Raw genomic sequence first — 18,573 nt, 5'->3', positions numbered from 1 at the left:
GGAATTGGCTTCCATGCTGAACTGAGTTGGAACTTTGTTTCAAATGCCTTAGGAAACTGCTGGAGGACTTGAAGTAGGGATAGGACACACTCAGATTTTTTAAAAAATTATTTTGTTGGGGCGCCTGCGTGGCTCAGTGGGTTAAGCCTCTGCCTTCAACTCAGGTCATGATCCCAGGGTCCTGGGATCGAGCCCTGCATCGGGATCTCTGCTCAGCAGGGAGCCTGCTTCCCCCTAGCTCTCTCTCTGTGTGCTGCTCTGCCTACTTGTGATCTCTCTCTCTGCGTCAAATAAATAAATAAAATATTTTTTAAAAAAATTATTTTGTTTGGGGCGCCTGGGTGGCTCAGTGGGTTAAGCCTCTGCCTTCGGCTCAGGTCATGATCCCAGAGTCCTGGGATCGAGCCCCGCATCGGGCTCTCTGCTCAGCAGGAAGCCTGCTTCCCCTCCTCTCTCTCTCTCTGCCTGCCTCTCTGCCTACTTGTGATCTCTCTCTCTGTCGAATAAATAAATAAAATATTTTTAAAAAAATTATTTTGTTTATTTATTTGAGAGAGAGAGGGAGAGCCCAGAAGGAGAAGCAGACCTCCCACTGACCCGAAAGCCTGATGCGGGCCAGATCCCAGGACCCTGAGACCGTGCCCTGAGCCAAAGGCGGACACTGAACTGACTGAGGCACCCAGGTGCCCCAGAATGTGCTCAGATGTTCAGTTCTGCACGTTCACGTGGGTGGCAGTGTGGAGCAAGGACTAGAGGGGTGGGCTGGAGAGGGAGCCAAGTACTGCACTGGTCAACAGGGCAGCCAGGAGCCTCGTGTGACTACTTCAATTTAAGATTAATTCTGGGGGCTCCTGGGCGGCTCTGGGTTAGGCGTCTGCCTTCGGCTCAGGTCATAATCCCAGGGTCATGGGATCAAGCCCCACACCAGGCTTCCTGCTTGTGCTCTCTCTCTCTCTCTTTGTCTGTCAAATAAATAAATAAAATCTTTTAAAAAACTTAAATGGAATTCAAGTTTAGGCTCTCAATTGCACTAACCACATTTCAAGTGTTCAATAGCAGCAGGTGGCTTGTGACTACCCTATCAGATGGCACAGACAGAGAACATTCCTAGCCCCCCAGAAAGCTCTATCAGATAACACTGGCCTGCAGGTGGTGAGATCAAGTAGGAGGTTCCTGCCAAAGCCCAGGTGGGAAGCATTCCTGATAGCGTTCCGTAGACCGTGCCACAGCAATGGAGAGAAAGAGTGAGACCCAAGAGGTATTTAAACCACAGAATCTTGAGAAGGCTGCTGGTGGTGAATGATAGAAAGAGACTTCCAGGATTCCCAGGTTTCTGGCTGGGGTGACGATCAGAGGGAAAGTGTGTGTGCAGGGAAGTGACGTGCTTCATTTGGGCACGACGAGGATGCTGTGAGAGGGGGGTCTCAGGGTGGACACATGCAACAGGTGATCGGATGAATGTCCAGGACTGATACTCCAGGTCCATATCTCGTAGATTCAAGATCCCCTAGATTTAATGACTCACCTGTGTCCACCAAGGTCCTCCTTCTCTGCCAGGTCTGGGCACAGAGACAAATGCGATTCAGCTTCCGCTGTCGAGGAGCCCACAGTCTTGGCTGAAGTTTGGGTTAGACAATGGACCAACCCAAAACTGAAGCTCCTTATGGCAGAGCCATGGCAGAAGAGAGACTCGAGTGATGAGAGGCACAAAGAAGGACTCACCCCACAAGGAACAGAAAAGGGGCTATCAATTACTGAGGCCTGAACAGCAGCCGACAAGGGGTATGCTCTGAATAAATTCGTGGAGTAACCAAGGAGTGCCCTTTACACTTCCGCTCACCTTAACCTTGGCCACGCCCTGCTTGTTTCCCCTGAGATCCTCTCCTCAGGATAGGACTGCTATGAAGCTAAAACAGAGACAGCCCACCTTAAGCACACAGCACAGAGCTTAGGGCACAGCAAGTGCTCAATTTTAACCATAAGGACTATTGCAAGTTTCATAAAACTGACATAGGAAATGTCCAAAGCAGAGTCTTCACAAAGCTCTTGTGCCGGTGAGCATTCTTACTTGGGCACGCTAACTTATTCAACAAATCTTGTTCTGAATGCATGCTGTGTGCCAGTTCCAGTGCTAGGAACTCGAGATAAGAAGAGAAGCAGAGGCTACCTTGACCTTTAAGCTCACAGTCCAAAGGGGGAGGCAGCATGACAGTGCTGTCAAGGAGGGCAGTGTGGAGTCTGTGGTAATTCAGAGGAGCCCTGTGGTGACAGTTGAGCAGGGTATAGAATGACAGGCCAGAGAACGCACGGTGGGGGACTGAGTTTCAAGCAAAGGGATCAACATATGGAGAAGACGATGGGGGGTGGGGCGGGGGGTCACAGGGGCAAATAGAGCCAGAGAGGGGAGCAAGAGCTACTGCTGAAGCCTTTGGGTGCTAAGCGAAGGAGTTTGGTTTTTATCCTGAAATCTATGGGAAGCATTGAGGGATTTTAAAAAGGAAAGTAGGGACGCCTGGGTGGCTCAGTTGGTTAAGCAGCTGCCTTCGGCTCAGGTCATGATCCCAGCGTCCTGGGATCGAGTCCCACATCGGGCTCCTTGCTCGTCAGGGAGCCTGCTTCTCCCTCTGCCTCTGCCGGCCATTCTGTCTGCCTGTGCTCGCTCTCTCTCCCTCTCTCTCTCTGACAATAAATAAATAAAATCTTAAAAAAAAAAAAAAAGGAAAGTAGTCAGTACAAATTCCAGAATGGATAAAATGAAAAATATTAAAAATATTCCATGGTGGGGCGCCTGGGTGGCTCAGTTGTTAAGCTCAGGTCATGATCCCAGCGTCTTGAGATCGAGCCCCGCATTGGGCTCCCTGCTCAGTGGGAAGCCTGCTTCTCCCTCTCCAGCTCCCCTGTCCTGTGTTCACTCTCTTGCTGTCTCTCTCCATCATGAATAAATAAAATCTTAAATATATATATATATATATATATATATATATGTACATACATATAAATATATGTATTCCATGGTAGTGAGCATGGGAGGCATGGACCCTCATATGTGAGTGTGTCTATGATTCAAGAACGCTGAAAAATCTTATGGTAGAATCTACTAGCACTGGATATGTGTCTAGCCTATGACCTAGCATGCCTACTCATGGGTCTATACATAGCAGAAATACATACAAATAAATGTGGAAGGGGTGCCTGGGTGTCTCAGTTAGTTAAGCATCTGACTTTAGCTCAGGTCACGACCTTGGGGTCCTGGATAGAGCCTTGCATCTGCTCAGCAGGGAGCCTGTTTCTCCCTCTCCCTCTGCCCCTCCCCCCACATGCTCAATCTCTCTGTCTCAGTCTCTTTCCTTCTCTCAAATAAATAAATAAAATCTTTTTAAAAAATTTATTAATTAAAAAAATATTCCATGACCAGGACGCCTGAGTGGCTCAGTGGTTGAGCGTCTACCTTTGGCTCAGGTCGTGATCCCAGGGTCCTGGGAGGGAGTGCCACATCAGGCTCCTTGCTTCATGGGAAGTCTGCTTCTCCCTCTACCTGCCACTGCCCTGCTTGGGCTCTCTCTCTCTGTCTAACAAAAAAGTAAGTAAAATCTTAAAAAAAAAATTCCTTGACCAAAAAAAGAGTACACACAGCATGATTTCATGTATATAAAGACCAGAAACAGACACAACTCATCTACACTATTAGAAATTGGGGTTGTGGTTACACTTGGGGAGGGTCTAGGGTATAGGTAATGTTCTGTGTTTTGATCTGAGGGCTAGGTATGTGGCTTTGTTAAATATGTAAAAATTCATCGAGCTGTGCATGATAGCTGCACTTTTCTGAATAGATCTTATAACTTAATTAAAAGTTTTAAGATTTTTATTTTTATTATTTTTAAAAAAGCCATTAGTTTTATTTCTTTATTTATGTTTAAAGATTTTATTTATTCATTTGAGAGAGAGAGAGAGAGAGAGAGCACAAGCAGGGGGAGTGGCAGGCAGAGGGAGAGGGAGAAGCAGACTCCCAGCTGAGCAGGGAACCCAACATGGGACTAGATCCCAGGACCCTGGGATCATGACCTGAGCTGAAGGCAGATGTTCATCCATCTGAGTCATCCAGGTGCCCCAAAAGTTTAAATATTTTTATTAAAAATAAAGATAGTCTGTCATGCACAAGTTCAAATATTTTATGTAGATACTCCAACCTCAAGGAGGGAAAGCAGTCCCCCCTCCTTGGGGGTCCCCACTCCACAGGTGTGGACCGCTCACAGCAACTTGCTTCCAAAGAGCACAGTATAGAAAGGGGAGGAAAGAGTGACTCACCATGCAGAAACTTGACAAATACTACTTCAGCCAGCTGACCAATGCCAACATCACCCATCCTGAGTCAGCCTGACAATATGTAGCCTTGACATGATGTGACTAAGATGGCACTTTACTTCTTGGTCTTCCTACCAATAACCCAATAACCCTTATCATGAAAGAAACAGACAAATTCTGTACTGGGCATTCTACAGCCGAGGGGAGCTTAAAGAGACATGACCACTCATTATATTGTGGTGTGTTTCTTGATGGGATCCTGAAGAAGACATCAGGCAAAAGCCAAGGAGATCTGAATAAAGTAGGACTTCAGTTCATTGAAGAATGAGAGCAAGAGAGAGAGAGAGAGTAAGAGACAGAGGTAGAGACGAGGGTGAGGAAAGGAAGGAGGGAGGCAGGGCGAGAAGGAGGTGGGGGGAGAGAGACACAGACAGAAAGAGAGAAATAGTTTTCTGTAAACAAAGCTTAGCCTAGCCTCAGACCTCAATCATTTTATTGTGAGAGCTGAACCCAGTAGAGATACAGACAGGAAACAGTTGTCCTTTCTCTCTGCCAAGGTCTTCAAACACGCTCCGCAGATCTATCAGACTTCCCAACCTTGCCCGTTGACCTCAACCTAGTTTGACCCCACAGCTTTCTCATCTTCCGGAATTAGAGAGCCCAGTCCAATCAAAATCAAAATTGGCTGCTCATATCCAATTTAGGGTGCATTTCCAGCCTCCTGGGGACCCAACCAGACCCCGTAGGAAGGGGAGGAATTGGCTCTGTTTCTGTACTGCTTCCTTCCACTGCCCCCGCCACCTTGCTGGCCTCTCCATAAGGGAGAGTGAACGGGGAGGGTGCTGAAGGAAAAGCCAATCTCTTTTTATCTGGCTGATGTTGCGTATCTTCTCTCTGGGTTAAGGATGATTTTATGTAGCAGATGTTCCACTGACAGCTTTTCATCAAGTGTCTTAGAGTCCTAGCTGTCCTCCACATCACAGAGTCCCCTGATGGACCCTGGCTGACATCTTGCCCGCCCCCTCCCCACAGCTCACTCCCGAAGGCATCTCCTCTCCTCTGCAGTGAGGTCCTAGGTCCTATCCCTGCAGGATGTCTACCTGGCTCTCAGGAGACTCATATCCTGTCAGCCCCTCCCCGCAGTCCAGGGGTGCTTTTCAAACAGGGGCATAGCGCGCTGGTCCAGAGTAGTCTTCTGAAGGTCTGGGTCTCAGCACTAACACAGGGCTCTGGAACCTAGAACAAACTACACAACTTCTCTGAGCTTCTATTGCCCCGTTGTAATATCAAAAAAGTAGTAATTTCCATTCCACAGGATTACTGAGAAAGTTTTTTGATCATACCTGTAAAGCTCTTAAAACAATGGGCCCATGACTATCAAGCTCTATAAAGAAGGTGATGAGTATGCAAATTTATGCAAACGAACAGTTCCCCTCCCCCTTCTCCAACCCACCTGGACTCCTGGCTGGGAGGGGGAGGCCATTCTCCCCTTTTGCAGGTATCCTGCTCTCAGAGCTATAGGGTCTCCTGGCCTCTCCTCACTTGGCTCCTTGAGATGGAGAGTTCCTCCTGCCTTCCCCAGGGGAGGAGAGAGAATCACCATGGAACTCCTTACCAAGCAACAGTCCTCTTGCTACCTTAAAGCTCTTTTACTTTCACTGAACGCTCGCTGGTGTACCTTCCCCTAGGACCTTGACAGCTGACATTTGCCATATCTACTCTCTCTCCTCTCTATATACATACACACGTGGATGTACACTTTTAAACAGAATCATTTATTTTTAATTCAAATTCAATTAATTAACACATAGTGTATTATTAGTTTCAGAGGTGGAGTTCAGTGATTCATCAGTCTTCTATAACACCCAGTGCTCATTACATCATGTGCCCTCCTTAATGTCCGTCACCCAGTTACCCCCACCCCTTTACCCCCTTCCCCTCCAGCAACCCCCAGTTTGTCTCCTATGATTAAGAGTTTCTTGGGGCGCCTGGGTGGCTCAGTGGGTTAAGCCTCTGCCTTCAGCTCAGGTCATGATCCCAGGGTCCTGGGATTGAGCCCCGCAGTGGGCTCTCTGCTCAGTGAGGAGCCTGCTTCTTCCTCTGTCTGCCACTCCCCGTGTTGTGTGCCCTCTCTTTCTCTCTCTCTCTGACAGATAAAGAAAAAAAGAAAAAAAGTAAATTGCAAAAATCATGACACTTTATCCCTACATGCTACAACACTGATCTCCTAAGAAGATTTCCTACAACATCCTCCCACATAACAGTAATGCTATGTTCACGCCTAAGAAAATTCACATGAGGGCAGCCTGGGTAGCTCAGCCTGTTAGGTGTCTGCCTTTTGGCTCAGGTCATGATCCCTGGTCCTGGGATGGAAACCCACCCCCCTCAATCTTTGCTCCTCCCTCTCCCTCTGCCCCTCTCCCCAGTTGTGCGCATGCTCTCTCTTTCTCTCTCTCTCTCACATAAATAAATCTGTTTTTTAAAAGGAAATTAATTAATTCCATAATATTTTCTAATCTCCTGCCCATGTTCAAGTGCCAAAATGTCTTTTGCAGCTTTAAAACATTTTTTTCTTGAAGTCTAGGGTCTAGCAAAATTGTCTTTTGCAGCTTTAAAACATTTTTTCTTAAAGTCTAGGGTCTAGCAAAATTTTACATATAGCATTTGGTTGTTCTGTCTCTAGGCTCTTCATTGTAGAAAGGGACTTTTTTTTAATTTGTTTATTTATTTACTTTTTATTTATTTATTGAGATTTTATTATTTATTTATTTGAGAGAGAGAACACGAAAGGGGGGAGGGTCAGAGGGAGAAGCAGGCTCCCCACGGAGCAGGGAGCTCTGTCATGGGACTCAATCCTGGGACTCTGAGATCACAACCTAAGCTGAAGGCAGATGCCCAACCAACTGAGCCACCAGGTTCCAAGGACTTTTTATTTTTTAATGACAGTGACTGTTTTGAAGAATCTAAGTCAGTTGTCATGAGGAACAGACCACAGCATGGATATTCTTCATTTGATTTTTTTTAAGATTTTTGTTATTTGAGAGAGAGGGAATAAGAGAGAGCATGAGAGGCGAGAGGGTCAGAGGGAGAAGCAGACTCCCGGGACTCGATCCCAAGACTCTGGGATCATGACCTGAGCTAAAGGCAGTGGGTTAACCAACTGAGCCACCCAGGTGCCATCTTCATTTGATTTTAAGTTTCTTTTCATATCTTACCAAGAGGGAGGAGGGTTGAGGGGTCACCCTTTAGAATGCAGGGTACTTTTCATCTCTTGTTTTCAGATTAAGGACTTGGGCTGAAATTCAGATGTGTCTGGAGCATGCCCGTTCCCTACCTGGTTTTGCAGGTGGCCAGAGGGGTCCTACAGAGCACCCTTCATGAGAGGAGGGGACCAGCCTGCTCTGAGGGCTCAGACAGGGCCTCTCCTCATGGGGGCAGTGGAAAAGGAGCCTGGAACAACCCAGAAGACTTTTGCTCCTGGCACCCTGCCTGCCCTGGAGAGAAATGTCTGTTGATCTTGGACCCTGAAAAGAGCTGGGCATTCCTCCCTAGGGACATAGCAATTCTCCCTGAAGAGCTGCCCTGGGCCCTGGGTAGTAGGCGGAGCTGAGGGAACATGGCCCAAGGCCAAGGGCTGACCCTTCCAGTTTCATTTGGTGACTTTCATATCAGGTGACCAGGGTGGCCAGGCCAATCTGACAGAGGGTGGTATTTATAAAAGGTCCCCTCCCCCAAAGCCAGAAGCTCTGTACCAGCCTCCACAACCCTGCTCATCTCAAGCACCTGCTTCTACAGGTACCTTTCTCAGGCTCATTTTCCAGTCCCTGGGACCTCCCCCCTCCCCAGTATATCCTGGGATCCAGTGGGGATGGAGGAATGAAGGGACCCTGGGTTAGGTGTAGGAGGTCTGAGTTCTAGTCCTTCCTGCCCAGGTCCAGACCTGTTTCTCCATTTTTCAGATGGCAGCCTGGACAGGGCCATCTCTAAGGACCCTTAACGTGATTCAAATGGAGAGATGGGGAAGGGTCCCCACCCGGCACGAGGGCAGCCATGCCTCTGGCTGCAGCCCAACTTCAGCCTCTAAGATTGTGAAGGGCTGGGGAGGAGATGCTCTTCTTGGATGTAGTAACGAAGGCCTTGGGAGAGGGGCCATCACCAGTCATTTGCATCAGCCCTGGGTGGGACCTTGGCCTCCTTGGTGTTGCTGGGTGGGAGCAGCAACCTGTTCCCTGGGTAGGAAGAGGTATTGGCAGGAAGCCAGCCTTGGCAGGGACCTTTTGGCATAATACCCAGTATAAGCCTGAGCTGGGGGCTGGCAAGTGTGCGTCTCTCTTTTGAAGTGTCATTTGCCTCCCCTCCAGCCTCAGAATTGGAGACGGCAGTCATGGACAGAGGGGAGGGTCAGGACTCAAAGAGCAGACACTCAGGTTGGGCATTTCGAGATTTTTTTTCTGAGCCTCAGATTCTGCAATGCTCTCAGGGTGAGCTTCTATGACACAGGACCCATGGTGGGTGTCACCTAGCCTTTCTGGTGTCAATCTGGGAGCCAAGCACCAAACATATGTCAGTGCTTGTTGCTTGAGTGAGTGAATGAAGGAAGGAATGAATGGCTCCGTCTTGACATTCAGCCTGGCTCCTCCGTCTTCTCCAGCAGTGAGCACAGATGGCCTGGTCCCCGATAGCTACCGGGCTGCTCTTGGTCTCTGCCGTCTTCTGCCTGGTGCTCTGGGTGGTCAGGGCCTGGCAGCCTCGGGTTCCCAAAGGCCTGAAGAGTCCCCCGGGGCCATGGGGCTGGCCCTTGCTGGGGAACGTGCTGACCTTGGGGAAGACCCCACACCTGGCGCTAACGAGGCTGAGCCAGCGGTACGGGGACGTGCTGCAAATCCACATTGGCTCCACACCCGTGCTAGTGCTCAGCGGCCTGGACACCATCCGGCAGGCCCTGGCGCAGCAGGGGGACGATTTCAAGGGCCGGCCTGACCTCTACAGCTTCACTCTGGTTACTGATGGCCAAAGCATGTCCTTTAGCCCGGACTCTGGACCAGTGTGGGCTGCACGCAGGCGCCTGGCCCAGAACGTCCTGAAGAGCTTCTCCATCGCGTCAGACCCGGCTTCCTCGTGCACCTGCTACCTGGAAGAGCATGTGAGCAAGGAGGCAGAGGCCCTCCTCGGCAGGCTGCAGCAGAGGATGGCAGAGGCTGGGCGCTTTGACCCCTACAACGAGGTGATGCTGTCTGTGACCAGTGTCATTGGTGCCATGTGCTTTGGGAGGCGCTTCCCTCAGAGCAGTGAGGACATGCTCAGCCTTATAAGCAGCACCAATGACTTTGTGGAGATGGCCTCCTCTGGGAACCCCGTGGACTTCTTCCCCATTCTCCGGTATCTGCCTAACCCTTCCCTGCAGAAATTCAAGGCCTTCAACCAGAAGTTCTTTCGGTTCCTGCAGAATATTGTCCGGGAGCACTACCGGGACTTTGACGAGGTGAGCCCAGGGTGTTGGTGGTGAGGGGGCACCCTGAAGGGCCTAGGGGTGGACCCTCTCACCCAGCCTCCAGGTACAGCTGAGGGGCCGCCAAGGTCCAGGAAGGCTCTGGAATGCATTGGATTAGCTGCTTGACCTGGGACCAATGCCTCTCTCTCTGGGGCCTCCGTTTCCTCATCCAACTGCCTCCCTCTCAGGATTGTTCAAAGCCCCAAAAATATTTGCCTGTGAATGAGGCCCTGGCAGAGTCCTGCAATGTGGGGGGCTATTATCAGGAGAAGGCTCTTGTTCTGCAGGAATCTGAACCCAGACAGAAGCTAATCCGCAGCTCAGGTGGCACGCAGCTTCCCAGTACTCCCCTACAAAGCCCTCCTTTGAAATTTGACCCCGGGGTTATTGGGAGGAAGGGCACCCAGGGCTGCTACCAGCTACCTCTGGAACCCCAGCTTACTGCCTGGAGGCCCCATGGGAGTGCCGTGGGGGGAAGGGCAAGGTCCGACCTGGAAGTGCCAGGATGCCCCAAGCTTGTGTCCCCACAGAGCAACATTCAGGACATCACAGGCGCCCTCCTGAAGCACAATGAGAAGGGCTCCAGAACTAGTGCTGGTCACATCCCCCATGAGAAGATCGTCAACATTATCAACGACATATTTGGGGCTGGTAGGAACCAGACCCATGCCTTTTCCATCTACCAGTGCCCGCTGTCCACGCACAGACTTGCCAGGCCCCTGAGTCCATCCGATCATTGGCTAACCACACAGCAGATGGTGTGGGATACAGACCTCTGGCCCATGTTCAGGGTCCGAGTCCAGGTGGGCCCAAAAACTCCCAGTGGAAATTCAGCTAAACCCCTCTCTGCCTCTGGGCCTCAGTTTCCCCCCCTGAACAATAAGGGGTTCTTTATCCTGTAATTCTAGATCCCTGTAATGCCAGCAGCTAATCTTGAAACTAGTGATTCAGATTTGTGTTGAGGAGACCGGGTCTCTACCCTCAGGAAACTCATGGGGATTGGAGAATGTAGGGGGAAGGAGGCAGAGAAAACCACAGTTGGTGTGTAAGTTCTGGATGCTTAGTAAATGCTGGTTTCTTGTTCTTGTCTTCCTCCCTTCCTCAGGATTTGACACCATCACAACAGCCATCTCCTGGAGCATCATGTATCTTGTGACAAACCCTGAGATACAGAGAAAGATCCAGGAGGAGTTGGGTAGGTGGTTGAGATGTATGAGCTAAGAGAAGTCTTGGGATCCCCAGGTCATTTTTCCCATGTACATATAGCTGTTTTGTGCCTACTGTGGGTCACACCTGGACATACAGTGGTGCCCACCCTTGCCTAGAACGTGCTAGAGGCAGGGTGGTTAGCGGGCCTCACATATAAAACAGACATAGTACCACGTAATAGGGGACTTTGACGCCATGGGGGCAGTCAGGGCATCCCTAAGTCTTGTCTGGTCTGTGTTCTGCAGACAGAGTGATTGGCAGGGCCCGGCAACCCCGGCTCTCTGACAGACTCCAGCTGCCCTACCTGGAGGCCTTCATCCTGGAGATCTTCCGACATACCTCCTTCGTCCCCTTTACCATCCCCCATAGGTAAGTCCAGCTTATCCTGCCCTACCACCTTTATAGTCCTCGCCATGTTTCTTCCTCCCATCTTCTTAGCCCTGGCCCTGGCTCAGACCTTGGCCTCCGTTCTGGCCGTGTCACCAGGTTCCTTACAGACCCTCAGCCTCTAGGCTGTCCCTAAGCAGTCCAACCATGATCAAACCACCCAGCTGTCAGGAGAGAGTCACACTCCTGACCTCAGCTCTCCTTCACCTCTGCACACATTCCCTCCCTGCAAGTACTCTCAACCCAGCCAGACTGGTCTCGCTGGACCTGGCCAGCAAGACGCAGTCAACCTCCAATTTTGCTTATGCTGGACCTTCTGCCTGGAATGCCTCCTTACCTCTTCTGCTACCAGAATCCCATCCTTGCCCAAGGTCAATCCTGACACAAACCTGCCCTTCACTGGCAGGCTTTCTGCCAGCTGGCACAGCTTCACTCTCTGATAGACTGTAGGACTTCCAGTCATTTGTCCTTGATCGTGTCCTGGGATTTTAACAATGTCAAGAGAGTTAGTGAACATTTACTTCTACCCAAATGTTGGTCTAGTTATTCCCAGACTAATAGGCCTGACTCCTCAGCCTGGGTGGGAACTCCCCAGGGCTAGCCCAGGCTGCCTGTTTCTCGGCTCCAAAGGATGGCCAAGAGCACAGCTGGACACAAACGAAAGTTTAGTAAACACTTGCTGAAGTTGAAGAAAAGGAGCTGAGGGAGGGGGAGGACAGTTTCACCCTCCCCTGCTCCTGATACTTCCTCCCAGTGTGGGATATGGAGACTGTGGAGACTGTGGTGGGCAAGCTATTGGCGTTGGGAGGGGGGTGGTTAGTAGGAGAAGTAGGTTCCAGAGACATGCCCCAGTGTTCCTGCCCTGATCCTGACAGAGCTCTCTTCCCTCCTCAGCACAACAAGGGACACGACACTGAAAGGCTTCTACATCCCCAAGGAACGCTGTGTCTTTGTAAACCAGTGGCAGGTCAATCATGACCCGTGAGTATACCTCCCCCACTGAAAACTACATGAGATTCAGCAGACAGGATGGCTCTTTGTCCCCCTAGAAACTGGGTATAAATAGAGGAATGGGGCCTCAATTGCCATATGGACTCTGTTGTAAGTAAGATTCCACTATGGTAGGCAAACTGGAGTCCCTCAGGCGATTGTGATATCAATGGCCCAGCGACCTCTCTTTGGAAAATCCCACTTTGTCTGTAGGTAGGGGGACCATATAATTTACCATCCAAACTGAGGCACTTCTGAGTGTGAAAAGGGAGGCTGTCAACAATGACTCGAAAACAATAAAGCGTAAACGAGGATGTACTGCTGATTCCCCTTAATATTGAGTAGGCTGGACATAATGTTTTCCTTCTTTTAATTTCTTTTAGTTGAAGCGTTATTTCTTTAAAATAACAAATAGATATGATAAAGCACCATTTGCAAGACCCATCGTTTTAGAGAGAGCGTTGTAAAAGAAATAAGCACGGAAGTACAGTTTGGTTCCTCTCTTCACTCTCTTCTCAGTACTCTCAATCTATTCTAACACTTGTGCCACCCACAGAAGTCTCCCCCCAGGCTTTTCTTCCTAGGGTGTCCCCCCACCCCAGCCAGAAATCCCATCTCCTCTGTTCCTCTTGCAGAAAGGTGTGGGGAGATCCATCCGAGTTCCGACCAGAGAGATTACTTACTGCTGATGGCACTGCAATCAATAAGATCTTGAGTGAGAAGGTGATACTCTTCAGCATGGGCAAGCGCCGGTGCATAGGAGAGGTCATGGCCAAGTCGGAGATCTTCCTCTTCCTAGCTATCTTGCTGCAGCGGCTGGAGTTCAGTGTGCCAGCATGTGTGAAAGTAGACCTAACCCCCATCTATGGGCTGACCATGAAGCACCCCCACTGTGAGCATGTCCAGGCACGGCCACGCTTCTCCACCAAGTGAAGAAGGCACCAGCATGCCAAGGCAGGGGGAGGGGTAAGGATCATCCATGGGGCCTCAACCCTTGTTTTTTTCCTTTTTCTTAAATAAAAACTTTATGGAGGTATAATACACAACCATACAATTCACCTTCCAATGGCCTTTAGTATATGCACAGATCTTTGGGCATTCCTGGACCCCATTTCAACATCAGGGGGAGATCCACACACACACACACAACACCAAGCAATTCTCAGACCCCAACAGGGTGTCCAAGAATTCAACTCAATTCTGACACTACCTACCCAGAGATAGTATGACACTTCACAGGTTAAGAACTCAGTCCTACAAGACTGCCCGTCACCCCTGGCGTCAGTTGCCAGTCACAAGCCCCAGGCTGGTACCTGTGCTTCTGATCAACCAATTTCAGATTGGAGGTTCCAACGACCTCCTCCTTAGGTTCTTTAATTTGTTAGAGTGGCTCACGAAACTCAAGGAAACACTTAGGTTTACCAGTTCATTAAAGGATATGACAAAAGATACGAATCAATCGCCAGATGAAGAGATACACAGGGCGAGGTCTGGGGAAAGAGGACCTCCATGCCTTCTCCAAGCACCCCACTTGCCCCATTTTCTGTGTGTTCACCAACCTGAAGCTCTTGATCCCAGTCCTTTTGGGATTTGATGGCGGCATCATTGCATACTCAGGACTGACTAAGGCTTTGGCCATTGGCTAACTGATCCTCCAGCCCTTTTCCCCTCCCTGAAGGTTAGGGAATAGGACTGACCCAACACTCTAATCACATGGTTGGATCTCCTGGCAACCTGCTCCTGCCCCTTAGTACAATCCAAATGTTACCTTCATTAATATAACAAAAGATCCCCTCATCATTCTCAACACGTAGGAAATTCCAAGAGTTAGGGGAGCCAGGAGCCAGGATCTGTGGGCAAAGACCAAATATATATGAAAAATGTATGTCTGGTCATCGGAATGACCGAATATATATTTCTTATAAATCACAATATCAAAACAGAGTTGTGCTACCTTACCATAATCAATTTAAGAAACTTCTTATCCACTGGAAAAGAAATCTCATACTAGTTAGCAATCACTCCCTATTTCCCCTTAACCCAGTTCCATATCCCACTAGTTCTAGACAACTACAAAACTACTTTCTGTCTCTATAGATTTGCCTACTTTGGACATGTCATACAAACGCAATTATACAAGAAATGGTCTTTTGTTAGTGGTTTCTTCACTTAGTGTAATGTTTTCAAGGTTCATCCATGTTGTAGCGTGTATCAGTAAACCCTGGTTTCTTGAGTCCTAAAAGAAGGCCCAGGTTTGTTTCCTCAATCACTGATGGGTACATTGTTCACTGCTCTCTCTTCTCTCCTTCCCTGTTTGACCCAAGTCTTTGAACACTTGTAGGGAATATGAAGGAAGTGACCCACCCTTGTGGCCAAACCCAGATGGCGGAATGGGGATCCCTCATGTCCCATCTTCAAAACATCTGTCTTCTCACAAGACCTTGATTTGTTCATGCACAGCTAAGGGAGCGGAAGCTCCCAGGAAGTGATTGGGTTATCTGCAAAAGGCCCAGGTCTCATCAAAGGGCACTATCAAAAGATTGAAAACATAAGCCACAGAATAGGAGAAAATACTTGCAAATCATATATCTGATAAGGGATTGATATCCAGAATATACAAGTAAATCCTACAAATCAACAAGAAAACAAACAATTCAAAAATGGATAAAAGAGTGATGACTGATCACTGAGTGGCTCAGTCATTAAGCATCTGACTTCGGCTCAGGTTATGATCCCAGGGTCCTGGGATCCAGCCCTGCATCTAGCTCCCTGCTCAACAGGAACCCTGCTTCTCCCTCTCCCTTTGCCATTCCCCCCACTTGAGCTCTCCGTCTCTCTCAATTTCTCTGTCAAATAAATAAATACAATCTTTAAAAAAAAAATCTATGAGGGGTGCCTGGAAGGCTCAGTGGGTTAAGCCTCTGCCTTTGCCTTAGGTCATGATCCCAGGGTCCTGGGATAGAGCCCCACATCGGGCTCTTTGCTCAGCATTGAGCCTGCTTCCTCCTCTCTCTCTGCCTGCCTCTCTGCCTGCTTGTGATTTCTGTCTGTCAAATAAATAAATAAAATCTTTTTTAAAAATCTATGATTGGTGCACCAAAGACAAAGTGAAAGAAATCTACACACATCACTACACAGATGCACATACATGACATACAAGTTAAGAAAATACAGAAAATTAGTAATTGTGGTAAGTACTACAAAGAAGACTGTCCACTCACTGTTTGGTTGTGTGTGTGTGTGTGTGTGTGTGTGTGTGTTTCCAAAAAAAAAAAAAAAGAAAGAAAAGAAAAGCTACACAAAACTGACAAACTTTTAGCTAGACTCACCAAGAAAAAAAGAGACTCAAATCAATAAAATCAGAGGGAACTTAGAACTGATACAACAGAAATACAAAGGGTCATAAGAGACAACTATGAACAGTTAGATGCCAAGAAATCAGAGAACCTGGAAGAAATGGATAAGTTCCTAGAAACATGTAACCTAATATGCTGTCTGATTTTAAACTACACTACAAAGGTATAGTAATCAAAACAGTATGGTATTTGCATTAAAATTTACACATAGGGTGCCTGGGTGGCTTGGTTGATTAGTGGTTTGCCTTCAGCTCAGGTCATGATCCCAGGGTCCTGGGACCACCCCCCATCTGGCTCCCTGATGCTTCTCCTTCTCCCTCTGCCTGCCACTCCCCCTGCTTGTACTGTCTCTCTCTCTGTTGAATAAATAAATGAAATATTTTTTAAAATGATAAAAAAATAAATAAAATAAAATAAAACGGACCTGTAGATAAATGGAACAGAATAGAGAGCCCAGAAATAAACCAATGAAGGGCACCTGGGTGGCTCAGTCACTAGACTATGTGGCTCTTGATCTCAGGGTTGGAAGTTTAAGCCCCACACTGGATGTAGAGATTACTTAAAAATAAAATCTTAGAGGGGGCACCTGGGTGGCTCAGTGGGTGCCTTCAGCTCAGGTCGTGATCTCAGGGTCCTGGGTTCGAGCTCTGCATCGGGCTCTCTGCTCAGCGGGAAGCCTGCTGCTTCTCTCTCTGCCTGCCTTTCTGCCTACTTGTGATCTCTCTCTCTCTCTCTCTCTCTCTGTGTCAAATAAATAAATAAAATATTTTTTAAAAATAAAATAAAATCTTTTTAAAAAAGAAAGAAATTCATGCATATATGGTCAATTAATTTAAGACAAAGTAGCCAAGAACATACAATGGGGAAAGGACTGTCTCTTCAATAAATGGGGCTGGGAAAACTGGACAGACAAATGCGAAAGAATGAAACTGAACCAGTATCTTAATCTGTATACAAAAATAAACTGAACCAAATTGGACCAAAGATTTGAACATAAGACCTGAAACCATAAAACTCCTAGAAGGAAACATAGGCTCCTATGTTTTCCTTAGCTCCTTGACATTGGTCTTGGAGATGATATTTTGGGTTCTCAAAAGCAAAGGCAAGAGAAACGAAAATAAGCAAGTGGAACTACATCAAACTAAAAATCCTCTGAACAGCAAAAATAAATAATCAACAAAATGTAAGTGCAACCTACTGAAAGAAAATATTTGCAAATCATATCTCTATCAGCTGAGTGGTTACTATCCAAAATATATAAAGAATTCATATAACTCAATAGAAAAAATAGAAGGAAACAGTAAAAATGGACAGAAGATCTAAATAGACATTTTTCCAAAGAAAAATGGCCAAAATGTACAAAATGTATTGAAAAGATACTCAGCATCTCTGATCAGGGAAATGCAAGTCAAAACACAGTGAGATATCACCTTGCACCTGTCAGAATGGCTTTTATCAAAAAGAGAAGAAATAACAAATGTTGATGAGCATGTGGGAAAAAAGCACATGCTGTGTAGTTGGTGGGAATGTAAACTGGTAAGGCCATTACGGAAAACAGTATGGAGATTCCTCAAAAAAATAAAAATAGAATTCCTATATGACCCAGCAATTCCTCTTCTAGGTATTTTTCCAACAAAAACAAAAACACTAACTTGAAAAGATGTATGCATCCTCATGTCCGTTGCAACATTATTCACAGTAGCCAAGATACGGAAGCAACCTAAGTGTCCATCAATGAAGAATGGATAAAGAAAACGTGATACACACACACACACACACACACACACACACACACACACACACACACAGAGGAATATCATTCAGCTGTAGAAAAGAAGGGAATCTTGCCATTTGTGACAATATGGATGAATCTTGAGGGCATATGCTAAGTAAAATAAGTCTGACAGATCTCATCTGTATGTGGAATCTAAGACAAAAAGTAAATAAATAAATCCAACAAACTGAGCTCATAGATAAAGGGGACAGCTCAAACAAACTGAGCTCATAGATAAAGGGGACAGATCGATGGTTTCCAGAGGGAGAGGGTGGGGGGCGGAGAGTGAAATGGATGAAAGGGGTTAAGAAGTACAAACTTCTGGGCGCCTGGGTGGCTCAGTGGTTTAAGCTGCTGCCTTCGGCACAGGGTCCTGGGATCGAGTCCCGCATCGGGCTCTCTGCTCAGCAGGGAGCCTGCTTCCCTCTCTCTCTCTCTGCCTGCCTCTCTGTCTACTGTGATCTCTCTCTGTCAAATAAATAAATAAAAATTAAAAAAAAAAAGTACAAACTTCCATCTATTAAAATAGATAAAATCACTGGGATATAATATACAGCATGGTGACCATAATTATCTATACTGTATTATATATTTGAAAGTTGCAAAAACAGGGGCGCCTGGGTGGCTCAGTTGGTTAAGTGTCTGCTTTTGGCTCTGGTCATGATACCACGGTTCTCGGATCGAGCCCTGCGTTGGGGGGGGGTCCCTGCTCTGCAGGGAGCCTGCTTCTCCCTCTCCCTCTGTCTGAACCTCTCCTGCTTGGGCTCTCTCTCTTTCAAATAAATAAATCAAATCTTAGAAAGAAAGAAAGAAGGAAGGGAAGGAGGAAGGAAGGAAGAAAGAAAAAGTTGCTAAAACAGATCTTAAAAGTTCTCATCACAAGAAAAAAATTGTAACTATGTATGGTGGTGGATGTTAACTAGACTTACTGTGGTGACCATTTTGCAACATATACAAGCATTGACTCATGTGCACTGAAACTCATATAATGTTTTATGTCAATTTTATCTTGGTTTAAAAAAAGCTAGTAAACAACATGTTGGTGAGGACATGGAGAAATTATA

At 47.4% G+C, this 18,573-nt stretch overlaps 1 protein-coding gene across 3 annotated transcripts; it reads left to right on the top strand.

The window, feature by feature from the left end:
• The first annotated feature begins 703 nt into the window (after nt 1-703).
• LOC111153221 (cytochrome P450 1A2-like) lies at nt 704-13,556 on the top strand. 3 transcript variants are annotated; one of them, XM_022512109.1, is made up of 8 exons: nt 704-719; nt 7,935-7,958; nt 8,985-9,784; nt 10,324-10,444; nt 10,899-10,988; nt 11,248-11,371; nt 12,284-12,370; nt 13,015-13,556. In XM_022512109.1, the coding sequence occupies exons 1-8, from the start codon at nt 704-706 to the stop codon at nt 13,310-13,312; spliced, it is 1,560 nt and encodes a 519-aa protein (XP_022367817.1). In that variant the 3' UTR covers nt 13,313-13,556. The 3 variants fall into 3 exon arrangements, with proteins under 3 accessions (XP_022367817.1, XP_022367818.1, XP_022367819.1); XM_022512110.1 differs by lacking the exon at nt 704-719 and having other exon boundaries at nt 7,831-8,097; nt 8,954-9,784; nt 13,015-13,413; XM_022512111.1 differs by lacking the exons at nt 704-719; nt 7,935-7,958; nt 12,284-12,370 and having other exon boundaries at nt 8,966-9,784.
• Nucleotides 13,557-18,573: the final 5,017 nt, after the last annotated feature.

This window comes from Enhydra lutris, unplaced genomic scaffold (assembly GCF_002288905.1).
Source record: "Enhydra lutris kenyoni isolate GAN:26980312 unplaced genomic scaffold, ASM228890v2 scaffoldscaffold31, whole genome shotgun sequence".
In the NCBI taxonomy this organism is placed as follows: domain Eukaryota; kingdom Metazoa; phylum Chordata; class Mammalia; order Carnivora; family Mustelidae; genus Enhydra; species Enhydra lutris.
The sequence above is the reverse complement of the archived record's forward strand: the minus strand, read 5'-3'. Positions and strand labels throughout refer to the sequence as shown.